The sequence below is a fragment of the Balaenoptera ricei genome, chromosome 21, assembly GCF_028023285.1.
Source record: "Balaenoptera ricei isolate mBalRic1 chromosome 21, mBalRic1.hap2, whole genome shotgun sequence".
In the NCBI taxonomy this organism is placed as follows: domain Eukaryota; kingdom Metazoa; phylum Chordata; class Mammalia; order Artiodactyla; family Balaenopteridae; genus Balaenoptera; species Balaenoptera ricei.
Window position 1 is genome coordinate 33,236,488 of NC_082659.1, and position 23,677 is coordinate 33,260,164.

At 52.4% G+C, this 23,677-nt stretch overlaps 1 protein-coding gene across 5 annotated transcripts in view; it reads right to left on the reverse strand.

The window, feature by feature from the left end:
- Nucleotides 1-23,677, reverse strand: part of ANK1 (ankyrin 1) — a 96,797-nt gene that overhangs the window by 1,053 nt on the left and 72,067 nt on the right. The window contains exons 39-42 of one of the 5 annotated variants that reach the window (XM_059909397.1): nt 14,026-14,584; nt 10,802-11,060; nt 6,736-6,819; nt 5,645-5,785 (exon numbers count right to left, since the gene is read on the reverse strand). In XM_059909397.1, coding sequence (XP_059765380.1) covers nt 5,645-5,785; nt 6,736-6,819; nt 10,802-11,060; nt 14,026-14,584 — 1,043 coding nt within the window. Of the gene's footprint in view, nt 1-5,275; nt 5,414-5,644; nt 5,786-6,735; nt 6,820-7,415; nt 7,844-10,801; nt 11,061-14,025; nt 14,585-23,677 lie in introns of those variants that run through there. The other 4 variants (XM_059909393.1, XM_059909394.1, XM_059909395.1 and 1 more) reach the window with 4 other exon arrangements.

The window sequence follows — 23,677 nt, forward strand, 5'->3', positions numbered from 1 at the left end:
CTCCTGCCACCCCGTGGGGCCTGCTCTTCCAGCCTGGGGGGGCAACTCCATCTCCAAGACCAGCCACCCAGGGTTCTGTCTGCAGGGACTTAACATTAAGAGGAGCTGACAATCTCCTGGGTGGGGTGGGAAGTGACACAGAAAGGTGGAAACTCACTTGAGGCACAGCTGTCCCCGGACAGGGAGCTTGTCGTGGCTGCTACAGGTGCCGGGGCTGGGGAGGAGGCTGGAGGTGATCAAGGGGAACTCAACCCTGAGTGGTTCCCCAGGGATGGAGGGTGGGGCTAAGCTCCTCCTCCCCAGAGCGAAAGGCCAGGCCTTCTACTGCCGTGGCCTGAGCGAGCTGTTGCCCTGGAGGGGACTCTCCCATCACTGCCAGCCAAGCCGCCTCCTCCAAGTCCAAACCCGCACGCCCGCCACTGCCTGCCTTTGTCCTCGGCTCCCCCGTCAAGGACACCATCCGGTCTCCACTTGGCTGAGGTTCTGCCCACCACCCTTCAGACCTCTCCTCCACAAGGCCTTCCTGAAGACTTCAGCTTCCCCTTATCTGTCCTCTCCTGTTGCTGCCTTGCATGCAATCTCAGAGTGCAGTTAAGAGTGTGAACTCTGAAGCCGGTCCGCCTGCGTTCATATCCTGTCTCTGCCAATTTCCTGCTGTGTGGCCTCGGTCAAGTTACTTACACTCTCTGAGACTCAGTTTCCTCTGCTGTAAGACGAGGGCAGTAGCAGGACGCACCTCGTTTGACTGTTGTGATGTTGGAGAGCTAACGACCTAGGAAGCGCTCAGGACACTGAGCGGTATTGGATGCCGCCGTGCTTGGGCTCCAGAAATGCCCTGTCCTGTCTGTCCTCTCTCGTCTGCTTACTTCCCTGGCTAGAGTATAAACACTCTGAGGGCAAGAGCAAAGCCCTTACCCTTTCTACCAGCCCCAGAGTGCCTACCCCAGCGCTAAATAAGCACGCCTCACATAGGAGATGTTATGAAAGCTTGAGCCTGGGGAAGACAGGCTACCATCTCCCTCCCACTCTTCTGCCTGGACACAGAGCAGAGGAGAAAGTTCAAGGCTGAGAGATCATTCTAGCATAACCGTTCTTCCCATCTCTGGGTGAGCTGAGGCTCCAGGAGGCGCAGGGACGGGCCCGGCGGGAGCATCGGGGCAGCAGCAGGGGTGGGAATACAGTGCGTGTCTATTAGACTCTAATAGAGCTGCAATCTCCAGCTGCGTCCAGTACTCTTGCCACCGCCCTGGGTGCCCCTGGACACGGTCTCACCCTATAAACGCTTAGAAAAGAGCCTCCTGCCGCTCCTAGTGGCTGTGCCGGTCGGGCTTTTTTCCTTGTGTCATCTCTCTGTGCTGTGCCACCTGCCCCCTCCCCCGCCAGCATCTGCGGCTCTCTCCTCTCTCCTCTCTCCTGCAGCCCCAGACTCTGATACACCTGCCGGAGCTGGCGAGTGAGGGTGGACTGCCGCTTAAAAGAGCAAAAGTAAAACACGACCCCTGGCCTCCTTGCCTCCTCCTATTGAGATTACTAATAGACTAATTTTCAAATTTACTAAAATACTCTATTTAGTCAGAGCCAACACAGGTCTTGCAACCACAGTGCCTAAATGGAAAGTGTCTCTTAAAAAGTGAAACAAGAAAACAACAAGAGCCATCTCATGGCTGGTGCCACCCAGCGCCCGGCCAGGTGCCTCTAATCCAAGGACACAGGCTGCCTGCTACCTGCTGTCCTCTGGCAGCGCTGACACCCTGGTTCTTGGACCTACGTACCTGGGCACTAGAGCAAAACCCACCAGCTGCTACTGTCTGCTGCACACCATCAGGCTTGACTCCACAGCTATTTTCTAACTGCTTAAGTACAACCAGAAAGCACCCCTCACCCACACGCCGGGCCTCCTGCAAAGTCCTTCCCAAGGTTGGGCGTGACTGCAGGGGAATCGGAACAGGCGCCTAGGATTGGGGTGTTTGGCCCTTTGGGGCGTTCCAGGGCTTTGAACACTGTCGCCATCACTCATCTCTGCTCACCCTTTAGGTGTAAATTCTACAACTGTGCCACGGCACCTCCGGGAGGTTTGGGAAGGAAAACCAGAATTGGTCCTGATAACCCACTCTTCAATCTGCATCAAAATCACTCGAGCTTGCGGCCAAATCCTGAGTTCCAGAATTGTCATTCGGTAGGTGTGGGTCAGGGGCCAGGAGTCTGCATCCTAAGCAGACTCTCGGGTGACTGTGATGTGGATGGCACTTTGAGAACTGGTGGATTAGGACTTGACAATTCAGAAAGCCTCTCACGAACAGAAACCCATCGATCGCCGTACAAAGGGAATATCGGCGTTATTGCCACTTTACAGCTGGGGCGCCTCAGGCTTGGAGAGGTCAACTGACCCGCCCCGGGTCACGCTACACGTAAGACCTGCAACTGGTTGAGCGCCAGAATACACCGTTCTCCTTACTCCTCACAGCCAACCTCACAGTTACCCTGGTTATTTTCAAGCCTTTTTACACCAGTGTGACACACAGAGGGACTAATTTCATCCTCCCTCGAGGAGAGGGAAGCTTAGGGAGTGAAACAACATGTAAGGTAACCTGGAAACTGGAGGAGCCAGGCCTGGACCCTGAGCCCCAACCCACTTTCACTCTCTCTGAAACAGTCAATTCCCCTTGTTCGCAGGAGGCATGTTCTCTCAAGTCGCCAGGAGCCCTGAATTAACCAATACTTGGACCACTGCTCCCGAGGAAAGTACAGTGCAGAGTTCCTGCCAGCCTCTGGTCACAACAGTTTTGTCAACCAATGAACACACAACCTTGTGTGTCTCTCTTTAAAGACAACATATTTCATGTACAATTGACCCTTGAACAATGTGGGTTTGAATTGCACAGGTCCACTTATACATTGGCTTTTTCCAATAAATACAGTATCTGCATTTTCATTTTACAGATCTTTAAGTGAACTAAGTGTGGGGAAAAGTTTGTATTGGATTACAGATCACAACACATAGAAATAAAAGAACTAGAGTTTGACCCCAGGATTCTATCCAAGCTGTTTCAGCTTCCCACCCCGGGGGTGAGTCATTCATCAATTCCTTCGCTTTTGAGGCAGAGAGGGCAGTGCTGGGATTTTCAACTGCCTGGGGGTTGGCGCCCCTAACCCCCGAGTTGTTCAAGGGTCAACTGTATACTGTTGCTTTAGTAACACTGAACTCATGTCCGACAGATCTATAACTCGTGCCTGAACGAAGCTCCTCTAAACACGGACTTCCCACGCATGGCCCATCACAGCCCTGCTGCTCTTAGGAACACTAGACAGCAGGGCCATTTCAAACAGCGAAATCACCAACAAACAGCACAAAAATGCAAAAAAAAAAAAAACCCCGTGACACTGAATAGACTGCAAAAAGGGCAATTGTTCAGAGTGTGAACTGAAATGGGGACAGAAAGAAGGCCTCCTTGTTTGACCTCAGCTGGGAACAGGCACGCAGGGCATTCGGTGCTTCACCACTGGGTGCGCGTCCCTGAAAGGCCACGGGCGGGAAGTGCTGGGGGTGCTGCGTTTGGGGTTGCAATAAACTGTAGCTAGTAGGCGAATTCGCACGTTTGCAGTCATTCGGAATCCGTCAACGCTGGGGACCGTGCACGCTTGCGAGTGGCAGGCAGTACGTACGGAGGACCAGAGAGCCCTCAGCGGTCTTTGTCTTGCTCGGAGGGTAGAGCATGGCAGGCTGTCCCCCGGGCTGTCCCTCCCGAACGCTGGCTTCCGCACCGCTGTCCCCACTGCACGCTCCCCTGGCCTCTTCCTGGCGGAGGCCCTGGCCCTGTGCTGCAGCCCGGTTGCCCTGCTCCGCGTCCCTGACACCCACGCCCGGTGGTCTGGAGCCACATCCCCTGGCGGGGGTTCAGCCACTTTGCAGATCACCTACAGAAACATTTTTTGAAAAATGTCTAGGCTCCTCCTTTCCCCTCGCCTGGCTTCTGGGCTGCCTCTCTCCTGTTCGGGAACGTCAGCAGAACCTGAGCCAAACAGAAGCTGGAATTTAAAGCTTCTGTCTCTGCCCTAAGAAAAATAAGGCCCAAGAGTGTACTTTTCCTTCCACTCTCTGGATTTTCGAATTACTTGCACCTTTGGACTATTTCCAGGACTGATCACAGCTGATGTCCTAAACCAGCAGCCCGGCGGACCCCTGGCAGTGCGGGGGTTAACACTGTGACCTCCTTAAGCTGCTGAGAAGTCAGGTCTAATTTTATCCTATAACTGGATCGGCCAGACCTTTTTCTTTTGCCCAAGTGCTGAGGGAAGCCCCGAGTCAGCACTTCTGGGGGCTCGGGAGGCGGCGGCCCTGCTTTTTGCCGAATGCGGAAGGGGAGGCTGCTGGCCGCGGGCCCAGAGCCAGGCCCTGGGGGTGTAGGTGACAACAACCCGGTGCCAGCGGGAGCTGGGGCCACGTGCTTCCTGCTTCCGGCCGACTCCCACCCCGACGCGCCCGGTACTGAGCTGGCCCGAGCTGGGCACAGCGAAGGGCCTCGGGGCAGCTCAGTACAGGACCCCTCAGGGAGGACGGAGGTCCGAGCTGGCCCCGAAGCCCCCAGCACTGCTCAGCTCGCTGGAGAGCCTTTGCCGCGTCTTCTCGGCCTCCCTCCCTCCCTCCCTGCACATCACGCCCCTGCCCCCCAGCCATCAGTGCTCCCACAGCCTCCTGTTAACTTCGCCTCTTCCTAGAAAGCAAGGGCGCGACATGCTTCAGGAAATACCAAGGAGGATGGGAGCCTTGGGTTCAAGGTTCAAGGCACAGCTGGGCTCCAGGCCTCTCCCTGTCCAGCTCTTCCTGGCCACGTGCACGGAAACAGCACAGCCGAGCAGACCCCACTGCACCCTCCGGGGCCCCGCCCCTCCTCCTCCAGAGCCCCGCCCCTCCTCCTCCAGAGCCCCTTGCTGGGCTTCCAGGATAACGTTCCTACTGAGATGTACCGAGTGCTTCGCACTCATGGAAGAACTTTTTCAAATCTATATGTTTGCGCTTGCCGAGGAGCAGGTCAGCAGACGCTGCTGTTTTCTCTCGGAGGCAATGGAGCTCAGAGGTGCCGTTAGCAGGTGGGAGTCTGTGCTTGGAGCCCACAGCGGTGCCTGGTCCTCCCGTGTCATGCTGGGCAGCGGGGAGGGGCTGGGAGGGGAGGGAGTTCTAGGAGGAGGCTGGTAGGGGTGCGCAAGTCCGCAGCCTCTCAGCGGGGCGTCGTGGGGGACCAGGCCATGCAGAGAAGATGGAGAACGACGGCATTACCTCCAAAGAGGCCATTCCACAGGGAGGGGCTCGAGATCACTGTTTCCCCCTTTTGAGGCTGGCCCGCTTCACTATCTGAGCCCCCTTCCTGCCCTCTATCAGGTCCGGCTGCAGGCTACTGTACCCTCTCAGCTCCACCTGGAGACAGCAGTGCAGACACAAGGCAGGACAGATCACACACAGAGATGGCAAGAGAACACAGGCGCCCCTACGGAGGTGGTGGGAACAGTGCCACCAGGGGCAGGAGGCTTGAGGGGGAGCAGAGAAGTGAGAGGAGAATCCCAACGGGGCTGGTGCAGAGGGCAGCAGAAGTCACGGGCCGGCCCCTCGGAAGAGCGAGGGCCTGGGAGGCTGCAGCTCGGGCAGTACCTTGGCGTGAGTCATAAAGTAATCAATATCGGCCTCCATCTCACTAGGGTCCTCCAGGGGCCCCTCAGAAATCACCTCCTCGTGCTCCTGGGTGTCATCGGCTCCGGATGGGTCGATGTGGAGGACAACTTTGCGAATGACCTGCAGCATAGAGGGAGGGGAGAAGGGGCTGGGGAAGCCGGCCAGACAGCTTGGAAAGAGCAGGTCGCGGAACGAGGCGGGGGGTCAGAAGCAGCCTTTGTCCCCAGGTGCCCTTCCCTGCGCGGCCAAGATCAGGGACGGCCTCTCACCCCCCATCGGGTGGGGAATTCACACTGGGCAGCCTCAGAGGGGCTGGAATTTGCGGGGGGTTCTTAGCGAGGCTCATGGATGATCGGGGTCTCACCAACCCCCTCCCCGCTCCCCGACTTCTATCTCTAGCCCAGGGCGGTCCATCCTGCCTCCTGGTGTGCTGGAAGTTACGCCCTCTGTCTTCCCCTTACGACTGTGAGCCCCTGAAGGGCAGGGCGTTCCTGTCCCTTGGGTCCACCTGTTCCCTATTCACGCATCCAAATATTCCAAGGACGGTCTGCTCTGCACCTACCGCGTGCGAGCAGTGGGAGGTGAGAACGCAAACAAGCACGAAGCTCCCCGTGCAGGAGGGAAGACGGGGTCCTGCTCTGACCTAGCATGAGCCCCGGAGCAACACAGGTCTGCCTTCTGCCCTACACCTAGCACCGTGCCCAGCACCTGTTAGGCAGAACCACGTCTCCTGGTGTAAACCTACTGCCAACCCCATGCATTCCCACGTCCTTTTATCTCAGGAGGCCCACAGGGAACCCCGTACTGCTGTCGTACAGCTGTTTTCAGGGCCAGGCATCACAGGACTAGGTTTGGGGTGTTCCATGGGGCCCGGTCCTTCTGGAACCCAGTAGGAGGAGCTGAATTCAGGCTGAATCAGGCCAAGTGGCTGTAAGGAATGTCACGTCTGGACTGCGGCAGGTGTCTACCCCTCTGTTAGGGCAGCAGCAAGAAGCTGGGGGTGAGTCCACCGCCTTTTCAAGCTTCTAGCCCGCCTGCCTCTGCCCAGCTCCAGGGGACTCTGCACCCACCTTCTTGGTGACGACGTTGCCCTGCTCATCTGTGAAATGCTCCTCTGTCACCTGCTCCCCTGGAATATCCTGAAGCTCATCCCCCTGGAATTAGAGGAAGGGAGAAAACTCGAGATTGATAAGCAGGCATTTGGGAATAAGGACAGAGGATGAAGAAATAAAGTAGCGCCAGCAGTAGCCACAGTCCCACGAGTCCCCACCCTGGCAGGAAACTGCAACTCGGCCGCCAAACCGGGCTCTGCGTGAGGGGCACCCCGGGGGGTCCTGGGCCCGAGGACCGGAGGGAGCCCTGGGCTCCCAGGAGCGCTGCCACAGCAGCGGGGGTGGGCAAAACAGGGGCGATTATGCGGGCTTTACGGAGAGGGAGGGAGGCCCCCGATTTCTACTCCAACGGCACTTGACAGGGAAGAACCCCCTGCCCCAGACGCCTTTGCCCTGAGGGTGACTTGCTGCCTCACTGAGCTGGCTGGGGACAGAAGCAGGAGGGGGCCGGCTTCCCAAGTCCCAGAGCCGAGCCTTCTCTGCCGTGTCGGGGAGTCGGGGGTGGGCCGGGCAGTGAGTGCCGCCCAGCTCTGGCCCCGCACGTTCCACCCGAGGCCCGCCTGGCCTTCTCTTCCAGCAGGCGTCCTACACATCCCAGCGCGGCGCCCGCAGCCCCGGCCTGCCCCCTCCTGGGTTACCTTCAGGAGGACCCGGCGCCGGACCACCCTGGTGGAGATGGTCTCGTCGTCGTCGCTCAGGCCCTCGTTCTCCCCCAGCTCCTTGTCCAGCTCCTGGTGGATGTGCTTCAGCACAAAGCACAGGGAGCCCCGGACGATGTGCATCACGTTCTGGCAGCTGACCAGGAAGAAGCCCAGCAGCACCAGGGTGACCAGGAGCTGGGTGATGAAGGCCCACATCCTCACCTCCTCACCAGTCTGGCCCTCCAGGGCCTGCGCAGCCAGGGGGCCACCAGGCAGGGGTCCAGCCTCTCATTCTCCTCTGGGACTCCGGAGGCCCCCTGGGACACCCTCCATTTTCTCCCCGCGAGGGAGGCTGCGGGGCCCCTAGTGGAACTGCCGCCAGAGTGCCCTCCTGCTGAGAGCCCAGCTCTGCCCTCGGCCTGGGTGACGTCAGGCTCCAGTAATTTTAGCTCCCAAGCCAGCTGCCAGGCTGTCCAGCGGGGCTAGAAGGAAGCAGGCAGGTGTGCGTGTCCTGGGCGCCGGAGGCGCGTGTTAAAGTCACCGGGTGCGACACCAGCCCTGAGAGCTTGCAGGGGCCGGTGGCCCTGTGACAGCTAGAGGCAGCTCTGTCCAGGAAAACTGTCCCATTCGGACTTGGGAAAGTAAGACGTCTGTAGAACGTGGCTACTTGTGTGTGTCCCTGGGCTGCTACTGCCATGATCAGAATGATGTCACCCCGCTCGCTCATGGCATGGGGCCGGCTAACACCCTGGAGGGTGCAGGGTTTGTTTCAAAAATAGCCCCGGGTGAGTGACTTGCTCAGGCCCAGCCCTGGGAGTGCAGGCGTCCAGGGAGGGCCCTGGGAGCCCGTGCAACTCCCTCAGCCCCTCGGGCCTCGGTCCCCGCTTACGCGGCACAGCAACCCCAGATGCAAGCGTGCCACTGGTGTGTCTATTTAAGGCCTGTCCTTAAAGGCTCTTCCCAGGCTGGGCTGTCAACACCAGGGCAGGAACCATGCGCATTAAACTCGCCTTTGCAGAGCCGACTCCCTAATGCAGCCCAGCAGCTGCGGCTGAAAGGAATTCCCCTCTCGGGATCAGGCCGTGCCTCTCTGGGCTGCAGCCGGCGTGGCAGAAAGAACCAGGATCTGGACCCGGCACACTGACCCTGCGGCTTCCCGCTGTGGGGCTCAGGGAAGCGGGGCGCCTTCTCTGGGCCTCGGTTTCCCCGGCGGTCAAACAGGGGCGGGTTCAGGAGCTCTCCTCCCGTTCTGAGAGTGCCGGGAGGTCGCACGGTTTGTGAGCCCACCGCTAGGGGCGGTGACAGCAAACACCCCACGCAGCCCGCTGCCCAGGAGGGGCTCTGTGTGCGTTTCACACACTAACTCGGTTATGCCTGCAGCACCCCTCATCGCGTCTCTGATTTTCCCATCTCACACAAAGGAAACGGAGGCACGGAGAGGTTGGTAACTTGCTATGTGAAAGAGTAAGGAAACGAGGGTCAGATTTCCAGCTGCGACCCCGGCACAATCCTACCTCATCTCCACAAGACAGCACCTGGGACACAGAAGCCACACGTGCAAGGGGGCACGAGAGCCCTGGGTCTGAGCCCAGCCTAGGAGTTCAAGGTCAGATGCTGCCCACGGGGGCCGCAGAGAGGGACTGGTTGCCTTGCAGGTTCAGGCCCCCCGTTATACCCCACTCCCCGACCCCGTGGTTTTTGAGACTCACTGGAAATACTAGCAAATAGGCGCTTTGCAAACCGTCACCTTAAACAGGGCTCATCATCATCCCCTGGAGCCCCGGCAGATGATTAGGCAACAGCTCACCTACCCTCCCATCCGCCCTAGACAGGAAGGTGCCGGCTCACTGGGACTGGGGATCAGGAGGTCCCAGACTCCCTGGGCCTGACGTCGGCCTTCTGGGCCTCAGTTTCCTCATCTGTAAATGAGGCAGTTCGGCCAAATGACCTAGAGGGTTTCTCTCGCGGTCCCCCGGGGTGGTCCTGCTTCCTCTCCAGGCCTCCACTCACCAAAGCCAACTGCAGAGACGCTCCTTCCCCAGGACTCCGGGGGTGGGGCACAGACCCGGAGGGGGGCCATCTGTGCTCTGGGACAAGCGCTCGATACTGGGAGCGGCAGCAGAGGGGCCCGCGGAACAGCCCCACGGCCAAGAACACACGGGGTGGCCTGGGGTTAAAAAATGGGTGCAGCCGCTCAGCTGTCGGTGGTGCGGACTCGGCAGGGACGCCTTCTAAATACTACCCTGTTTAATTCCTGGCAGCACTTGGCAGCCAGCAGCCCAGGTCATTGTGGAGCCTGCCTGGTCCTGGGGTCCTCAGAGGTGCCTTCGAGGCTCGGGCTCGGAAAGGAGCGAGGGGAGGGGAGGAGAGGGCAGTGGAGGGGAGGGAGGATGAGGAACCGATGCTGACCGAAGAGAAGAAACCAGGGAGGCGAGGAGCACATTGTTACGCACGTGTTAAAACCACACGTGCACAGAGCAGCGACGCGAACTTTACAAAAACGCGCGAATTAAAAAGACACATTCAAAAAAAAAAAAGACACATTCGTAAGATGTCTGGGATTAACGTCAAGATAACGTGGGGGGACCCCTCGGGGGTGGGGGGGGGCGATGAAACCAGGGGGGCCGCCAGCAGGCAGTGGCAGCGCCTGGGCGCTGGGTGTGCGCAAAGGTGACAGACTGTTCTGTCTGGTTTGGTATCTATTTGCAATTTTTCATAATAAAACTGTTTCCAAAACCACATTAAAATGATGCCTATGGGAATGGGGAGTGAAGATAAAAGCAAATAAATAAAATAAATAAGTAGGGAGGATTGAAGGGAGGCCGGGAGGGCGGAGGGTGCAGGCAGCCGGAGCCTGTGCTGGGATCGCGCCCTCGGTCCCAGCCTGTTCCACCCGGGGAGCCCACCGGCACAGGCAAGGAGTCCCCAGTGAACCCCGGCGACAATCGTTTCTCTACCTCGTTTACACGAGGGAACCCGGGGCGGGGAGAGTGGCTGGTCCTCGGCCCTACAGACACGATGGGACCTGAGTTAGCCTGGCCTCCAGGTCTCTGGTGCTAAGCCCTTCTTCCTAAAGCACGACGGAAAAGGAAAGCAAACAAAACTACGGCTTTGGTGCCAGCCCTGCAAAGCCGACCTCTGACCCTGTGACGTTGGGCATCTGGAGGGCAGTGGAGGGGAGGTGCCTGGAAGTCTCTGGAGCTCCATCAAGGTGAGCCCCTCCCCTCCCTCTCAGGGATCAAGGAGGCAGACATGTGGAAAGAGAAAAAGAGAAGCCACTGCCACAACTTTTAAAGCCGGAAAACACGCCCAGCTAGGGGCCTGAGCAAGTGAGCCCGGCCCTCTGGCTGGAGCATTAGTGGCGGTTCCCCGGGGGCTCTCACCTTTACCTGGCGGGAGAAGGTGCTGACAGCCTCCTGCATCCACTCCCTGGGGCCCTGTGGTCTCCGGTCCCTGTCGGCCTCGGGCTGCTCCGTGTGTGCGCGCTCCGGTGCAGAGCCCAGGACCTCCTCGTGCTCCCAAGACCTGCTGATGGTCCTCTGGAAGGAGTGTGGGCCTTGCGGGGCCTCCTCCCCCCAGGAGCCTCGTGTGGCCTCTTGCAGATAGGAGACGATGGAGCCTTCCGCATCCCAGGCCTGCAGTCTGGGGCCCAGGAAGAGACCGAGGACACCAGTCACCCCCAGTCTCTGCTCTCAGAGACCCTCCCCCTCCAGAGCCCTGGCCCATCCAGGAAGGATCCTGTACTGCCCACTGGAGGTCGGGAGAGCGTGAGCTATCGCACAGCGACTGCCCTGTCCAGAGGGGCCCGCGTGGGCCATCCTTGCTATCCCGGTGGAGAGGGCCACGGACACCAGTGGTGCCGGGCCCCGTCCTGTGAATGGACGGCTCCACGCTCTGGGCTCCCGAGGCACGTGGCTCACGGTCCGGTCATCGGAGTCCCAACACCCGTCATCCCACCCACCACCCTCCAGCCCCTCAGGTCACTCCCACCGCATGGTCCTCACGCCTGGGCTCAGCTGGCAAAATGATCACCCCTCCCCCTTGAAGCAGGCTCTTCCACGGCCTCCGGGACACATTTGCCTGCTTTTCCCTCCCTCTCTGGCCGTTCCTTCTCAGCATCCTTTGCGGGATCCTCCTAATTTCCCTGGCTTCTGACCCTGGAAGGCCCCAGACTCAGTTCTTCTCTGTCTACACCCACGTTCTCCACAAGCTCATTCAACCCGTGGCCTTAATCCCAGATGTGAGTCCCCAGCAACTCTTCCTTGAACTGCAGGTGTGCGTGTCCAACTGCCTCCTCGACGTCTGTCCTTGGGGTTTCTGATGGGCATCACATGGGCAGCCCGGCCAAGTCCACACTTAGGGTCTTCTCCCCGGACCTGTTCCAGCCGTCCTCCCACTGCAGTAGATGGCAACCTCGTCCCGCCAGGTGTCAGGTCAAGGACACCCGTGTCGTCTTGGACGTCCCTCTTTCTCTCACACTCTGCATCTTATTTGCCAGGAAACCTTTTTGGTTCAACTTTCAAAAACACACCCTGAACACGACCACTCCTGGCCACCAAACTGCCACCATCTTGGTCCACGTCACCATCGACTCTTGCTTCCAGCTCATCTTCCTGCCTCTACCCTTGGCTGTGGCCGGCCGTGGCCAGATCACATCGCTCCTCTGCTCAAAACCCTCCAATGGTTCTCCATCCCACCCAGGAAATGCCAATCTTTCCAGGACCCCAAGGCCTGACATGTCCGGCCCCATCACTTCCCTGACCTCATCTCCCGTGATCACCCTGCTCTAGGCACAGGCACCTTCTCGCCGCCCCTCAAATGTGCGGGTCACACTCTGCTCCGAGGCCTCTGCCCTGGCTGGGCCTTCTGCTGGCTCCGCTCAGGCGTTCACATCATTCATCACCTGAATTCCTTTATGTCTTTCCTGTGAGTCACTCTCAGGTGTCCCTGCCCGCCCCGTCTATGATTTCAACCACCCCCTTCCCTGCTTTATTCTTCTGTTTAGCACTTAGCATTAATTAGCATCTCTCTTTTAATTACTTTTAATTCCATTTACTTTATCTGCTTTTATTGTCAGTTTCCCCACTAGAACATAAACGTCTTGCAGGTAGAGACTATCTGCTTTGCTCAATGCCACACCCAGGCTCCGAGGCACGTCATGCAGGGGCCTGGCACACAGTAGGCATTCAATACACACTGTTGAGTGAGTGAATGAAATTCATCTGTCCCCACGGGAGGGCTGACCCAGGTCACAGAGCCATCCTGTAACGTTCCGAGGCCTGGCCCCCAGGCCTCTGGTCCCTGTCTAGGGACCCTGCTGTCACAGTGGTGCAGTGGGCGGCACACAGGGGCATCCAATCAGTGCTTGTTGAGTGAATGGCACTCGCCAGTGGTTGGAAGGTCGGATTTCACTTTGAATCCTCACAGCTCAGTGTGCCCAATTTTCCTGACGCATCGAAGGATTCGTTTGGGACACTAAATGAATCCTTGCTGTCTTGTCTCCTAAGCGACTTTGTTTTCCCTCCTGCTGGGGGATGCGGGCCACACTGCGTGGAGCCTGGGGAAGGGCCGTCTGCCCGGGCTTCTGGGAGGAGGATGCGGGTGGGAAGAGGAAATGAGAATAGATTTCCCACGGCCTGGCCGGATCTGAGCTCCCTGGGTGGCCACAGCCTTCTGGGAGCACAGGAACTATCTCCTTGCTTTAGGGAAATTCAGGCAGCAAAGCAACACGGAGGAAAGGGCCTTTGCCACTCCCTTCCTGTGCCAGGCCCAGAGGCCAAGGCCATACCTGTCACTGTCTGTCTCTCTCGCTCCATGCCCCCCTCTGCAGTCAGCCCAGCGCTGGAGTGTGGCCCACGTCCACTGCATGCACGTGGCCTGGGGACTCTGTGTCCCAGAGGGGCATCAGGCCATCTGCCTGCACTGCCAACGGGCATCCTGCTGCTGGACCTGTCATCACAGGCCTTCTCATCGCAGGAAGTGTGGTAAGGTGCTACCCAGGAGAATAACCATCTTCAACAGCTGAAGCTCCGTCCTGCCCCTGATAAGCCTGCCGGCCTCACTCCTTCAAAAGGGTGTAAGTAGAAAGGGCAGCCTTATCAGCTCTGTCACACGCAGGCTGTGTGACTGCACACATAGCTTCCCTGGGCCCTGGTGCTTCTAGGTTTCCAAATATGGTTTGATTTCAGCAATCAACACACAACAGCGACGGGGGCCCAGAGCACCCAGCTCAGCTGTACTTCAGGGACGTGGCTTCTTCCAGCCTTACAATCTCTCTCCCAAGGATGCTCTCCCCTCTCCCAACACCCTCAGCCTCTCTCCTGCTGGTTGAAAGATGGGGTTGGCGAGGTGGGGGGTGGGGTGTGGTTCTGGGGGAGGGACTGGCCTTTGCAGACAGCTCCACTCTCACAAGACAGAGGCCTGAGCACGGGCTGGGTGGCTTCAGAGGCGAGCTGGCGCCTTACTGAATTTATTTGCTCCAGTGTGTTTAGAACACAGGGTCGGGGGACAGCGGCGTCCGAGTTCCCTCTGCACTCGCTGCCAGGCACAGTATCCCCCGGAAGCCCAGGACGGTGAAAAGCATCCCGCACGGCGGCCCAGCCCTTACCTGTCCTGGCTGGAGTCCATCACCCGACTCACGGTGTGGGATTCTGTGATGTGGGCTTGTACCCTCTGCTGGCCTGAAACAAGAGACACTTCATTCCCTGAGCCCTGCCCTGCACCTGTCGAGTCCTCCTGCCTCTCATGACCTGGCAGCTTCTCTTCTGACCTCTGACCTTCCTCCTGGTCAAGCAAATCGATAAGGCCATTTGTGGCATCTGAATCCACTGTGTCGTCCTCCACGAGGTCCAGAGAGCCCAGCGTGGGGCCCTGGGGTCCCTCGGAGAGCGCCCCCTCCAGCTTCCACTCGTGGCCGGTGGCGTCCGAGTCCTCGGCCTTGCTGCACTCCAGAGAGGAGTCCTCAGCAGTGACCAACGAGGGCGTGAGGCCCGCGGACCACACCTGCATGTCAGACATCTCCAGCATGGCGTCATGCTCCGTGCCCGCCAAGGGGATGGCGTCTAGGACGGCCACCTCGTTCCAGTACTGGTCTGCGCGCAGCGGAGAGGGGAGCGCATAGTGCAGGGAGGCGGGGGACAGCAGCTCGTCCTGCAGCGAGGAGTAACCTGGATGGGCAGACAGAGGGCGACATGCTCCAGCTGCGACCTTCCATCACTCGCGCTCACGTGCAGGTCACGCGCGCACAGGCACGGCCACTGACGCGCATGCGCATTCCGGCGGTGCGGGCCTTCCCAAGCCTTGTGGCCTCTGCCCAGGCACCCGGGCAAGAGAACAAGGCTCTGGGGGCTGAGGAAGAGGGGGCAGCCAGGGGTGAGGGCGGGGAGGGGGCTCCTTTGCTGGACGCAAAGAGAAGAGGTTGGAATGCTTTCTCTTCCAGTCCAGAGCGGGGATCAAGACGTCTTGATCCAGAGGCTGGAGCTCGAGCCGTCCGCAGTCAGGTGAAAGCGCCACTGCTCAGCGGCCGCGCGGAAGGCAGGGCTGCTCTCGCTTTGCACCAGCGCCCCTTGGGCACAGCCCCTGGGGGCTCTGTTAGGAACGCACCTCCAAGGGAGGGGGCAGCCCCGGGCCAGGGTCGGTGACCGAGCCCTGGGGGGGCTGGCGAGCACACCGAGCACCCACAGACCTCGGCGCGGTGGTCCAACGGGAAACCGCTAGGTTTGGGATGAAGTCACTTATCCGCAAGCGGTGTATGGGTTCCAGGAACCGTGAATGAGCCAAAGTGGCACAAGGGAGGGTCCTCAGGGCTCACAGCAGGAGGCCAGGTCAGAGGGCGCACGAGGTCCCAGGCACAACGCTGTTTCCTCAGAACTCTGCCTGCCAATCCGGCCAGGTCAGCTGTGACCCGGGGGAAGGGAGCCAGCGGGCCCCTACCGCGCAGCCCTGTGGTCAGCAAAGCCTGTTCCCTGGGGACGGGCTCGGACACAAAGTCCCTGATAGTCTCCTGGTTGGGTCTGGTGTGCAGACCAGGCTGCTGAGGGGGCAGCAGGTTTAAGTGTGGGATCAGTGTGCGTGTTATGGACGGGGTTCCCTTGGGTGGTGCCTCTGCTCTCCTCCAGCTTGTGGGGGGGGGGGGCGGTCCCTGCAGCAGGGGAAGAGGGCCTCTGCCTCCCCTTCGGAGCAGGTGCCAGTCTGAGGGGGCCTAGAAGGCAAGATTCTCCACTTGGCCCAGCCTGTCTGGGGACCCGGGAGCAGGTGTGTGCCCACAACCTCTGAAGATCCAGCAGAGCCGAAGGGGACCCTGGGCATGGGTGGGGCTGCCCCTGCAGGGTCTCCAGGGACCTTCCTGCCACGTCCCGAGAGGCCCCTAACCCAGTGTCCGCAATCTTCATCCTGCCATTCAGCCCTCACTGCTCCCCACCCCTGCGTCCGACTTAACCTCTCTCCTGGCCAGACGGGCCCTCCTCACTCCCAGCTGGGCCTCAGCTCCTGTCCTCCAGCTTCTCTGCTTCTGACAGAACTCAGCTGTCCTCCTTCACTCACTTCTTCAACCAGAAAATATTAACTGAGGTCTGCTTCCATGCCAGGTACCATACATGCTAAAGGGTTGGGGATTATAAACACACGCAGACACACACACACACACACACACACACGACAGTTTCTCTTTGTCCTCTTTCTTTCACGACGTTTTCCCAACGACTCCAGCTCTCCTTGGACTCCCCCATCTTTGAGCCCGTCCTGGTTCGCATGACTCTCAACTCCAAGAACAGGGAACCTGTCTATGCTGTCCCAGTGCAGAGCTTTCAGATGTGACGGGGACACAGGAGCCAGAACCGATGACCTAGCCCATATGCAGTGAAACTGAAATTGCTAACGATTACAGGTGTTCAAGGTGCCGGCAACCAGGCCACGTGCTTGACATTCATTCTCCCTTGTAATCCTTCCGGAGAGTTTTCCTCCTGACTGATCTCTACAAGTCTACGTGGTTCCGGATTCCAAAATTAGGAGAACGAGAAACAGACCATGGCGGGGGGGAGGGGGGGTTGGCTGGGGGTAGGGCTGTGCAGTGACAGGGACAAAGGGACCCCTCCAGCTCTGGCCAAACTAGGAGGGACAAAGAGGAGGAGGGTGGTGGGGGAAATGGGTGGGTCAGATCTTCCCACGACAGTAACACCAAGTCACTGCACGTGAAACTGTGACCTAACTCGGAAACCAGGGCAAAGGCCTTCCAACCCTCTACAGAAATCTCTCCAGATATCTGCGAGCAGAACATTTAATAATCACATAATTTTTTTTCTTCTTGAAAGCATTATTCTATTATTACCATTACTAATTGAGCTCTCTTTCATGTGACGTATATCCAACATGTTATTTTTAATTGTCACGACAACATTGTTCCTGCTTTATAGATTAGGAAACTAGAGATTTAGCAACTTGCTTAAGGAACACAGTGAGAGTGGTCCTTTCACTAGATTTTGCCATTAATATATTTTAAAGATAGCTTCATGGAGGTATAGTTGGCATACAATAAATCCACATATTTAAAGTAGATAATCTGATCATTTCTGATACAGGGAAACACCCATGAAACCATCACCACAGTGAAGAGAAGGGCCATTCATCATCCCTGAAAGGTTTCCTCAGGATTCTTTGTAATCCTTCATTCTGACACCCCACTCCCAGGTAACCACTAATCTGCTTTCTGTCACCATACATTAGTTGCATTTGCCAGAATTTTATATAAATGGAACTATACAGTGTGGAATCATTTTTGTCTGTTTTTTTTTTTTACTCAGCCTAATTTCATCCATGTTGTTGCATATATTGATAATTCATCCATTGTTATTGCTGAATGTCTAGATCACACTGTAGGTATATGTTTAACTTTTTAAGAAACAACCAAAGTTTTTTCCAAAGTGATTGTCCCATTTACATCCCCACGAGCAGCACATGGGCTCCCAGTTCCTCCACATCCTCCTCAACACTTGGTATGTTTTTCGTTTTTTTTGTTTTTTATTCTAGCTCTTCTTATAGATGTGTAGCGTTATCTACTTATAGTTTTAATTTGTATTTCTCTGATGACTAATGATGCTGAGCATCTTTTTGTGTGCTTATTTGCTATTTGTCTATCTTCTGAGTTAAGTTCAAATCTTTTGCTCACTCTAAAACTTGGGTTGTTTTCTTATTATTGAGTTTTGAGAGCTCTTTATGTATTGTGGATACAAGTCCTATATCAGATGATTATTTGCCAATACTTTCTCCCAATCAGTAGCTTGTTCTTTTTTTTCTTCATTTTTTTAAACAGTGCATTTTAAAGTGTAGAAGTTTTAAATTTTGATGAAGTCCAAATTATCCATTTGTTCTTTTATGGGTTGTACTTTTGGTGTTGCACCTAAGAAATATTTGCCTTATCCAAGATCTCTAAGGTTTTCTCTTATGTTTAACCAAGAATTTTTATAGTCACAGGTTTTACATTTAATCTATGATCCATTTTGAGGTAATTTTTCTATGTGATGTAAGGTGTGAATCCCAGTTCATTTCTGCATATGAATATCCAAGTGTTCCAGCACCCATGCTGTAAAGATTATCCACTGAATTGCCTTTGCACCTTTGCTGAAGATCAGTTGTTCCTATATGTGTGGTTTTATTATTTCTGGATTCTATTGTGTTCCACTGACTTATCTGTCTTTATGGCAATACCACACCGTATTGATCACTGTAGCTTTGTAATAAATTTTGAAGTCAGTGTAAGTCCTCCAACTTTGTTCTTTTTCAAAGCTGTTTTGGATGTTCTAGGTCTTTTCCATATGAATTTTAGAACTACTTTGTCACTTTCCACGGAAAAGCCTACTGGGATTTTGACTGGGGTTGCATCAAATATATAGATTGTTTCAGGGAGAACTGACAAAGTATCGAGTCTTCTGACCCATGAACAGGGGTGTATCTCTACATTTATTTAGGTCTTTTTAAATTCCTCTGGGCAACGTTTTGTAGTTTTCAATGTGTGTCTTTCACATCTTTTATCAGATTCAGCTCCAAGTGTTTCAGTTTTTTTCAATGCTATCATAAAGGGTATTCTTTTTTCAATTTCAATTTCCACTTGTTCATTCCTAGTATATAGAATTCAATTGATTTTTTTTATGTACTGAAATTGTATCCTGCAACCTTACCAAACTCATTTGTTAGATTCCATTGGATTTTTATCTATATCATGTTGTCTGTGAACAAAGACAGTTTACTTCTTCCTCTCCAAGCTGGCTGCCTTTTATTTCTCTTACTTGCCTTATTGTACCGGCAGCACCTTTAGGACAAGGTTGAACAGAAGCCGGGGGAGCAGACATCATTGGCTTGTTACTGCACTTAGAGGGAAAGCACTCAGTCTTTCACCATTAAGTGTAATGCTAGCTTCAGGTCTTTTGTAGGTGCCCTTTAGGGCTCTGCTATCAGACTCTCCAGTTTGGGGGACAGCAATTTGCCCTAAGTCCTCACTTCTCTTACAGACCCTGGAAGAGTTACTGATTTTCCAAACCGTGTAGCTTTTTACTTGTTGTTACCGTGGAGTGGTGACAGCCAAGCTCCTTACATGCAGAACCAGATGCTGATTTATTTTAGAATATTCAACCATTTTGCTTTCCTTGGATAAACCCCACTTGGTCATGATGCACTATCCTTTTATATAGTGTTGGATTTGATTTGCTAAAATTTAGTTTAGATTTTTTTGCATAAATGTTCATGAAGGATATTGGTCTGTAGTTTTCCTGTAATGGCTTTCTTTTTTTTGACCAAAAATGTAATGCTGGCCTCATAGAATGAGTTGGGAAGCATTATGTCCTTTACAATTTTCTTAATGAGTTATTTCTTCCTTAAATGTCTGGTAGCATTCACCACTTAAGTCCTCTAGGCTTGGAGTTTTCTTGGTGGGAATATTGGTTTTTTAAAAAATTTATTTTATTGAAGTATAGTTGATTTACAATGTAGTGTTAATTTCTACTGTACAGCAAAGCGATTCAGTTATACATAAATATACATTCTTTTTCATAGCTTTTTTCTATCATGGTTTATCACAGGATATTGAATATAGTTCCCTGTGCTATACAGTAGGACCTTGTTGTTTATCCATTCTATGCATAATAGTTTGCATCTACTAATCCCAGCCTCCCATCCACCCTTCCCCCACCCTCCCTCCCCCTTGGCAACAACAAGTTTGTTCTCTATGTCTGTGAATCTGTTTCTGTTTCATAGATACGTTCATTTGTGTCATATTTTAGATTCCACATATAAGTCATATCATATGGTATTTGTCTTTCTCTTTCTTTTTTTAATAAATTTATTTAGTTATTTATTTATTGGCTGCATTGGGTCTTCGTTGCTGTGCGCGGGCTTTCTCTAGTTGCGGTCAGCGGGGGCTACTCTCCGTTGCCATGCGGGCTTCTCATTGCAGTGGCTTCTCTTGTTGCAGAGCACGGGCTCAAGGCGCCTGGGCTTCAGTAGTTGTGGTGCGCGGGCTCAGTAGTTGTGGCTCGCGGGCTGTAGAGCGCAGTCTCAGTAGTTGTGGTGCATGGGCTTTGTTGCTCCACGGCACGTAGGATCTTCCCGGACCAGGGCTCGAACCCGTGTCCCCTGCATTGGCAGGTGGATTCTTAACCAATGTGCCACCAAGGAAGCCCCCTGTCTTTCTCTTTCTGACTTACTTCACTTAGTATGATGATCTCTAGGTCCATCCATGTTGCTGCAAATTATTTCATTTTTTATGGCTGAGTAATATTCCATTGTATATATGTACCACATCTTCCTTATCCATTCATCTGTCAATGCACACTTAGGTTGCATCCATGTCTTGGCTATTGTGAATAGTGCTGCAATGAACATTGGGGTGCATGTATCTTTTCGAAGTATAGTTTTCTTCAGATATATGCCCAGGAGTGGGGTTGCAGGATCATATGGCAACTCTGTTTTTAGTTTTTTGAGGAACCTCCATACTGTTTTCCATAGTGGCTGCATCAAGTTACATTTTGGTGGGAATGTTTTAAATTATATATTTAATTTATTTCATATATTCAGAGTGTTCATTTCTTCCTACATGAGCTTTGATAGTTTGTGTTTTCCAAAGAATTTGTCAGTTTCACTTATGCTTTCAAATTTGTTGGAATAACATTGTCATAATATTCTCTTATTATCCTTTTGCTACCTATAGAGTCTTTAGTGATGTTGCCTCTCTCAGTCTGGCTGTATGCTTATCAATTTATTGATCATTTCAAAGAACCAGCTTTTGGTTTTATTGATTTTCCCTAGTGTTTTCTGTTTTCAACTTCATTGATTTCCACTCTGATCTTTATTATCTCCCTTCTGCTTACTTTGGGTTTAATTTGCTCTTCTTTTTCAAATATCTTAAGATATTATAAAGCTGAGGTCACTGACTTGAGAACTGTTCTCTTTTTTAATGTGGACATTTTAGTGCTATAAATTTCTCCCTAATACTGCTTTACTGGCATACCATACATTTTGATATCCTGATTCAAAATACTTTCTAATTTCCCTTTTGCTCTCTTCTTTGACCCATGGGTTATTTAGAAGTGTATGATTTAGTTTCCATATGTTTGAGATTTCCCATGTAGCTTTCAGTTATTGACTTGTAATTTAATTTCACTGTGGTCAGAGAACATACTTTGAATGACTTGAATTCTTTTATATTTATTGAGACTTTATAGTCTATAACATGGTCTATATTGGTTTGTTCTAGGTGCAATTGCAAAGAATGTGTATTCTGTTATTGGGTGGAATGTTCTACACATTCCAATTCCTAATGTCAATTAGGTCAAGATGAATGACAGTGTTGTCAAATCTTCTATATGGTTACTCATTTCTCTACTTGCTCTATCAATTATCAAGATGGGGTATTGAAATCTCCCACTGTAACTGTGGTTTTGTCTATTTCTCATTGCCCTTTTCTGTTTTTGTTTCATGTATTTATAGCTATATTACTGGTGCATAAACATTTAAAGATTGTGATGCCCTCTTGATTAACTACTTATTATTATGAAATTATTTTCTTTATCCCTGGTAATATTCTTTGTTCTGAAATCTACTTGTCTGATATTAATATAGCCACTTCAGTTTTCTTTTGATTAGTGTTAGCAGTTTATATTTACTCATCTTTTTACTTTTAAGGAATTTGTGTTTTTATATTCGAAAGGCATTACTTATAGGCAGTATATATTTGAAATTTACCTTTATATCCAGTCTGACTATCTCTGCCTTTTTTTCTTTAATTAATTAATTAATTAATTTTGGCTGCATTTGGGTCTTTGTTGCTGTGCTCAGGCTTTCTCTAGTTGCAGTGAGCAGGGGCTACTCTTCGTTGCTTTGCGCGGGCTTCTCATCGCGGTGGCTTCTCTTGCTGTGGAGCGTGGGCTCTAGGTGCACGGGCTTCAGTAGTTGTGGCACACGGGCTCAGTTGTTGTGGTTCATGGGCTTAGTTGCTCCATGGCATATGGGATCTTCCCGGACCACAGATCGAACCCGTGTCCCCTGCATTGGCAGGAGGATTCTTAACCACTGTGCCACCAGGGAAGTCCCTATCTCTGCCTTTTAATGTGGGTTACTTAGGTCATTTACATTTAATGAGATTATTAATATGGTTAGGTTTAAACCTGTCATTTGCTAATTTCTACTTTCGTCCCATCTGTTTTCTTTTTCCTCTTTTGGATTAATTGAAATTTTCCATTTTATCTATTTTGATTGCTTATTAGCTATAATTCTTTGATTATTTTAGTAGTTGCTTTAAGGCTTTTAGTATACATCCTTAAACTATCACAGTCTACTTTTAAGTGATGTTATATAATGCTTGGCATATAGTATAAGAACCTTACAATAATATACTTCCATATTTCTCTCTCAAATTTTTTGACTTTTATACCATTGTTGTAATATATTTTACTTTTATACATGTTATAAACCCAACATTATATTGTTATTTTTGTCATCTTTTAAAGAGATTTAAATAACAAGAAAATTATGTATTTATTTTTATAGTTAACATTTTTGGTAGTTCATTCCTTCACGTAGATCCGTGTTTCTGTATGGTATCGTTTTTCTTTGGCCTGAAGGATTTTGTTTTTAAACTTTGCTTGTAGCAGGCACCTCCTGGTGATGAATTTTCAGGTTTTGTGTGTATGGGAAAGTCTTTATTTGCCTTCATTTTTGGAAGTTATTTTTGCTGGGTATAGAAGTCTACATTACTTTAGAGATGTGATTCTTTCAAGATGTGTTCTACTTTAAAGATATTGTTCCACTGTCTTACTTCCATTGTTCCTATGAGAAATCTTATGTAATCCTTATCTTTATCCCCTTGTATATAACGGGTCTTGCTCTTTTCCTTTGGCTACTTTTAAACCTTTCTCTATCACGGGTTCTGACCAATTTGTTTAAAATGTGCCTTGGCATAGTAGCTTCCATGTTTCATGTGGTTAACTGAACTTCTTGGATCTGTGTATTTACAGTTTTTATCAAATTGGAAAATTCTGGGCCATTAACTCTTCAAATACGTTTTCAGCCCCCTTCTCTGCTGGAAGCTCTAATTTCACAAATATTAGGTCACTTGATTTCCCCACAGTTCACTGATGCTTTTTGTTTTCTTCCTGTGTTTCATTTTGGAGTTTCTATTGCTATGTTGCCAAGTTCCCTTCTTCTTCTGTAATGTCTAATCCCATTCAGTGTACTTCATTCATCCTATACCTTATAGTTTCATCTCTAGGAGATTGGTTTGGGTCTTTAAAAAATATCTTCCAGGGCTTCCCTGGTGGCACAGTGGTTAAGAATCCGCCTGCCAATGCAGGGGACACGGGTTCGAGCCCTGGTCCGGGAAGATTCCACATGCCACGGAGCAACTAAGCCCGTGCACCACAACTACTGAGCCTGCACTCTAGAGCCCGTGAGCCACAACTACTGAGCCCACGTGTCACAACTACTGAAGCCCACGCGCCTAGACCCTGTGCTCCACATCAAGAGAAGCCACCACAATGAGAAGCCCGTGCACTGCAACAAAGGGTAGCCCCCGCTCGCCGCAACTAGAGAAAGCCCGCACGCAGCAACGAAGACCCAACGCAGTCAAAAAAAAAAAAAAAAAATCTTCCAAGTCTCTACTTGACTTTTTTTTTTTTGACTTTTTAAACATCTGAAATAGTTATAACTGTTTTACCATTCTTGTCTGCTAATTCTAATATCTGTGTCAGTTTCAGTTGATTGATTTTTCTCCTTAT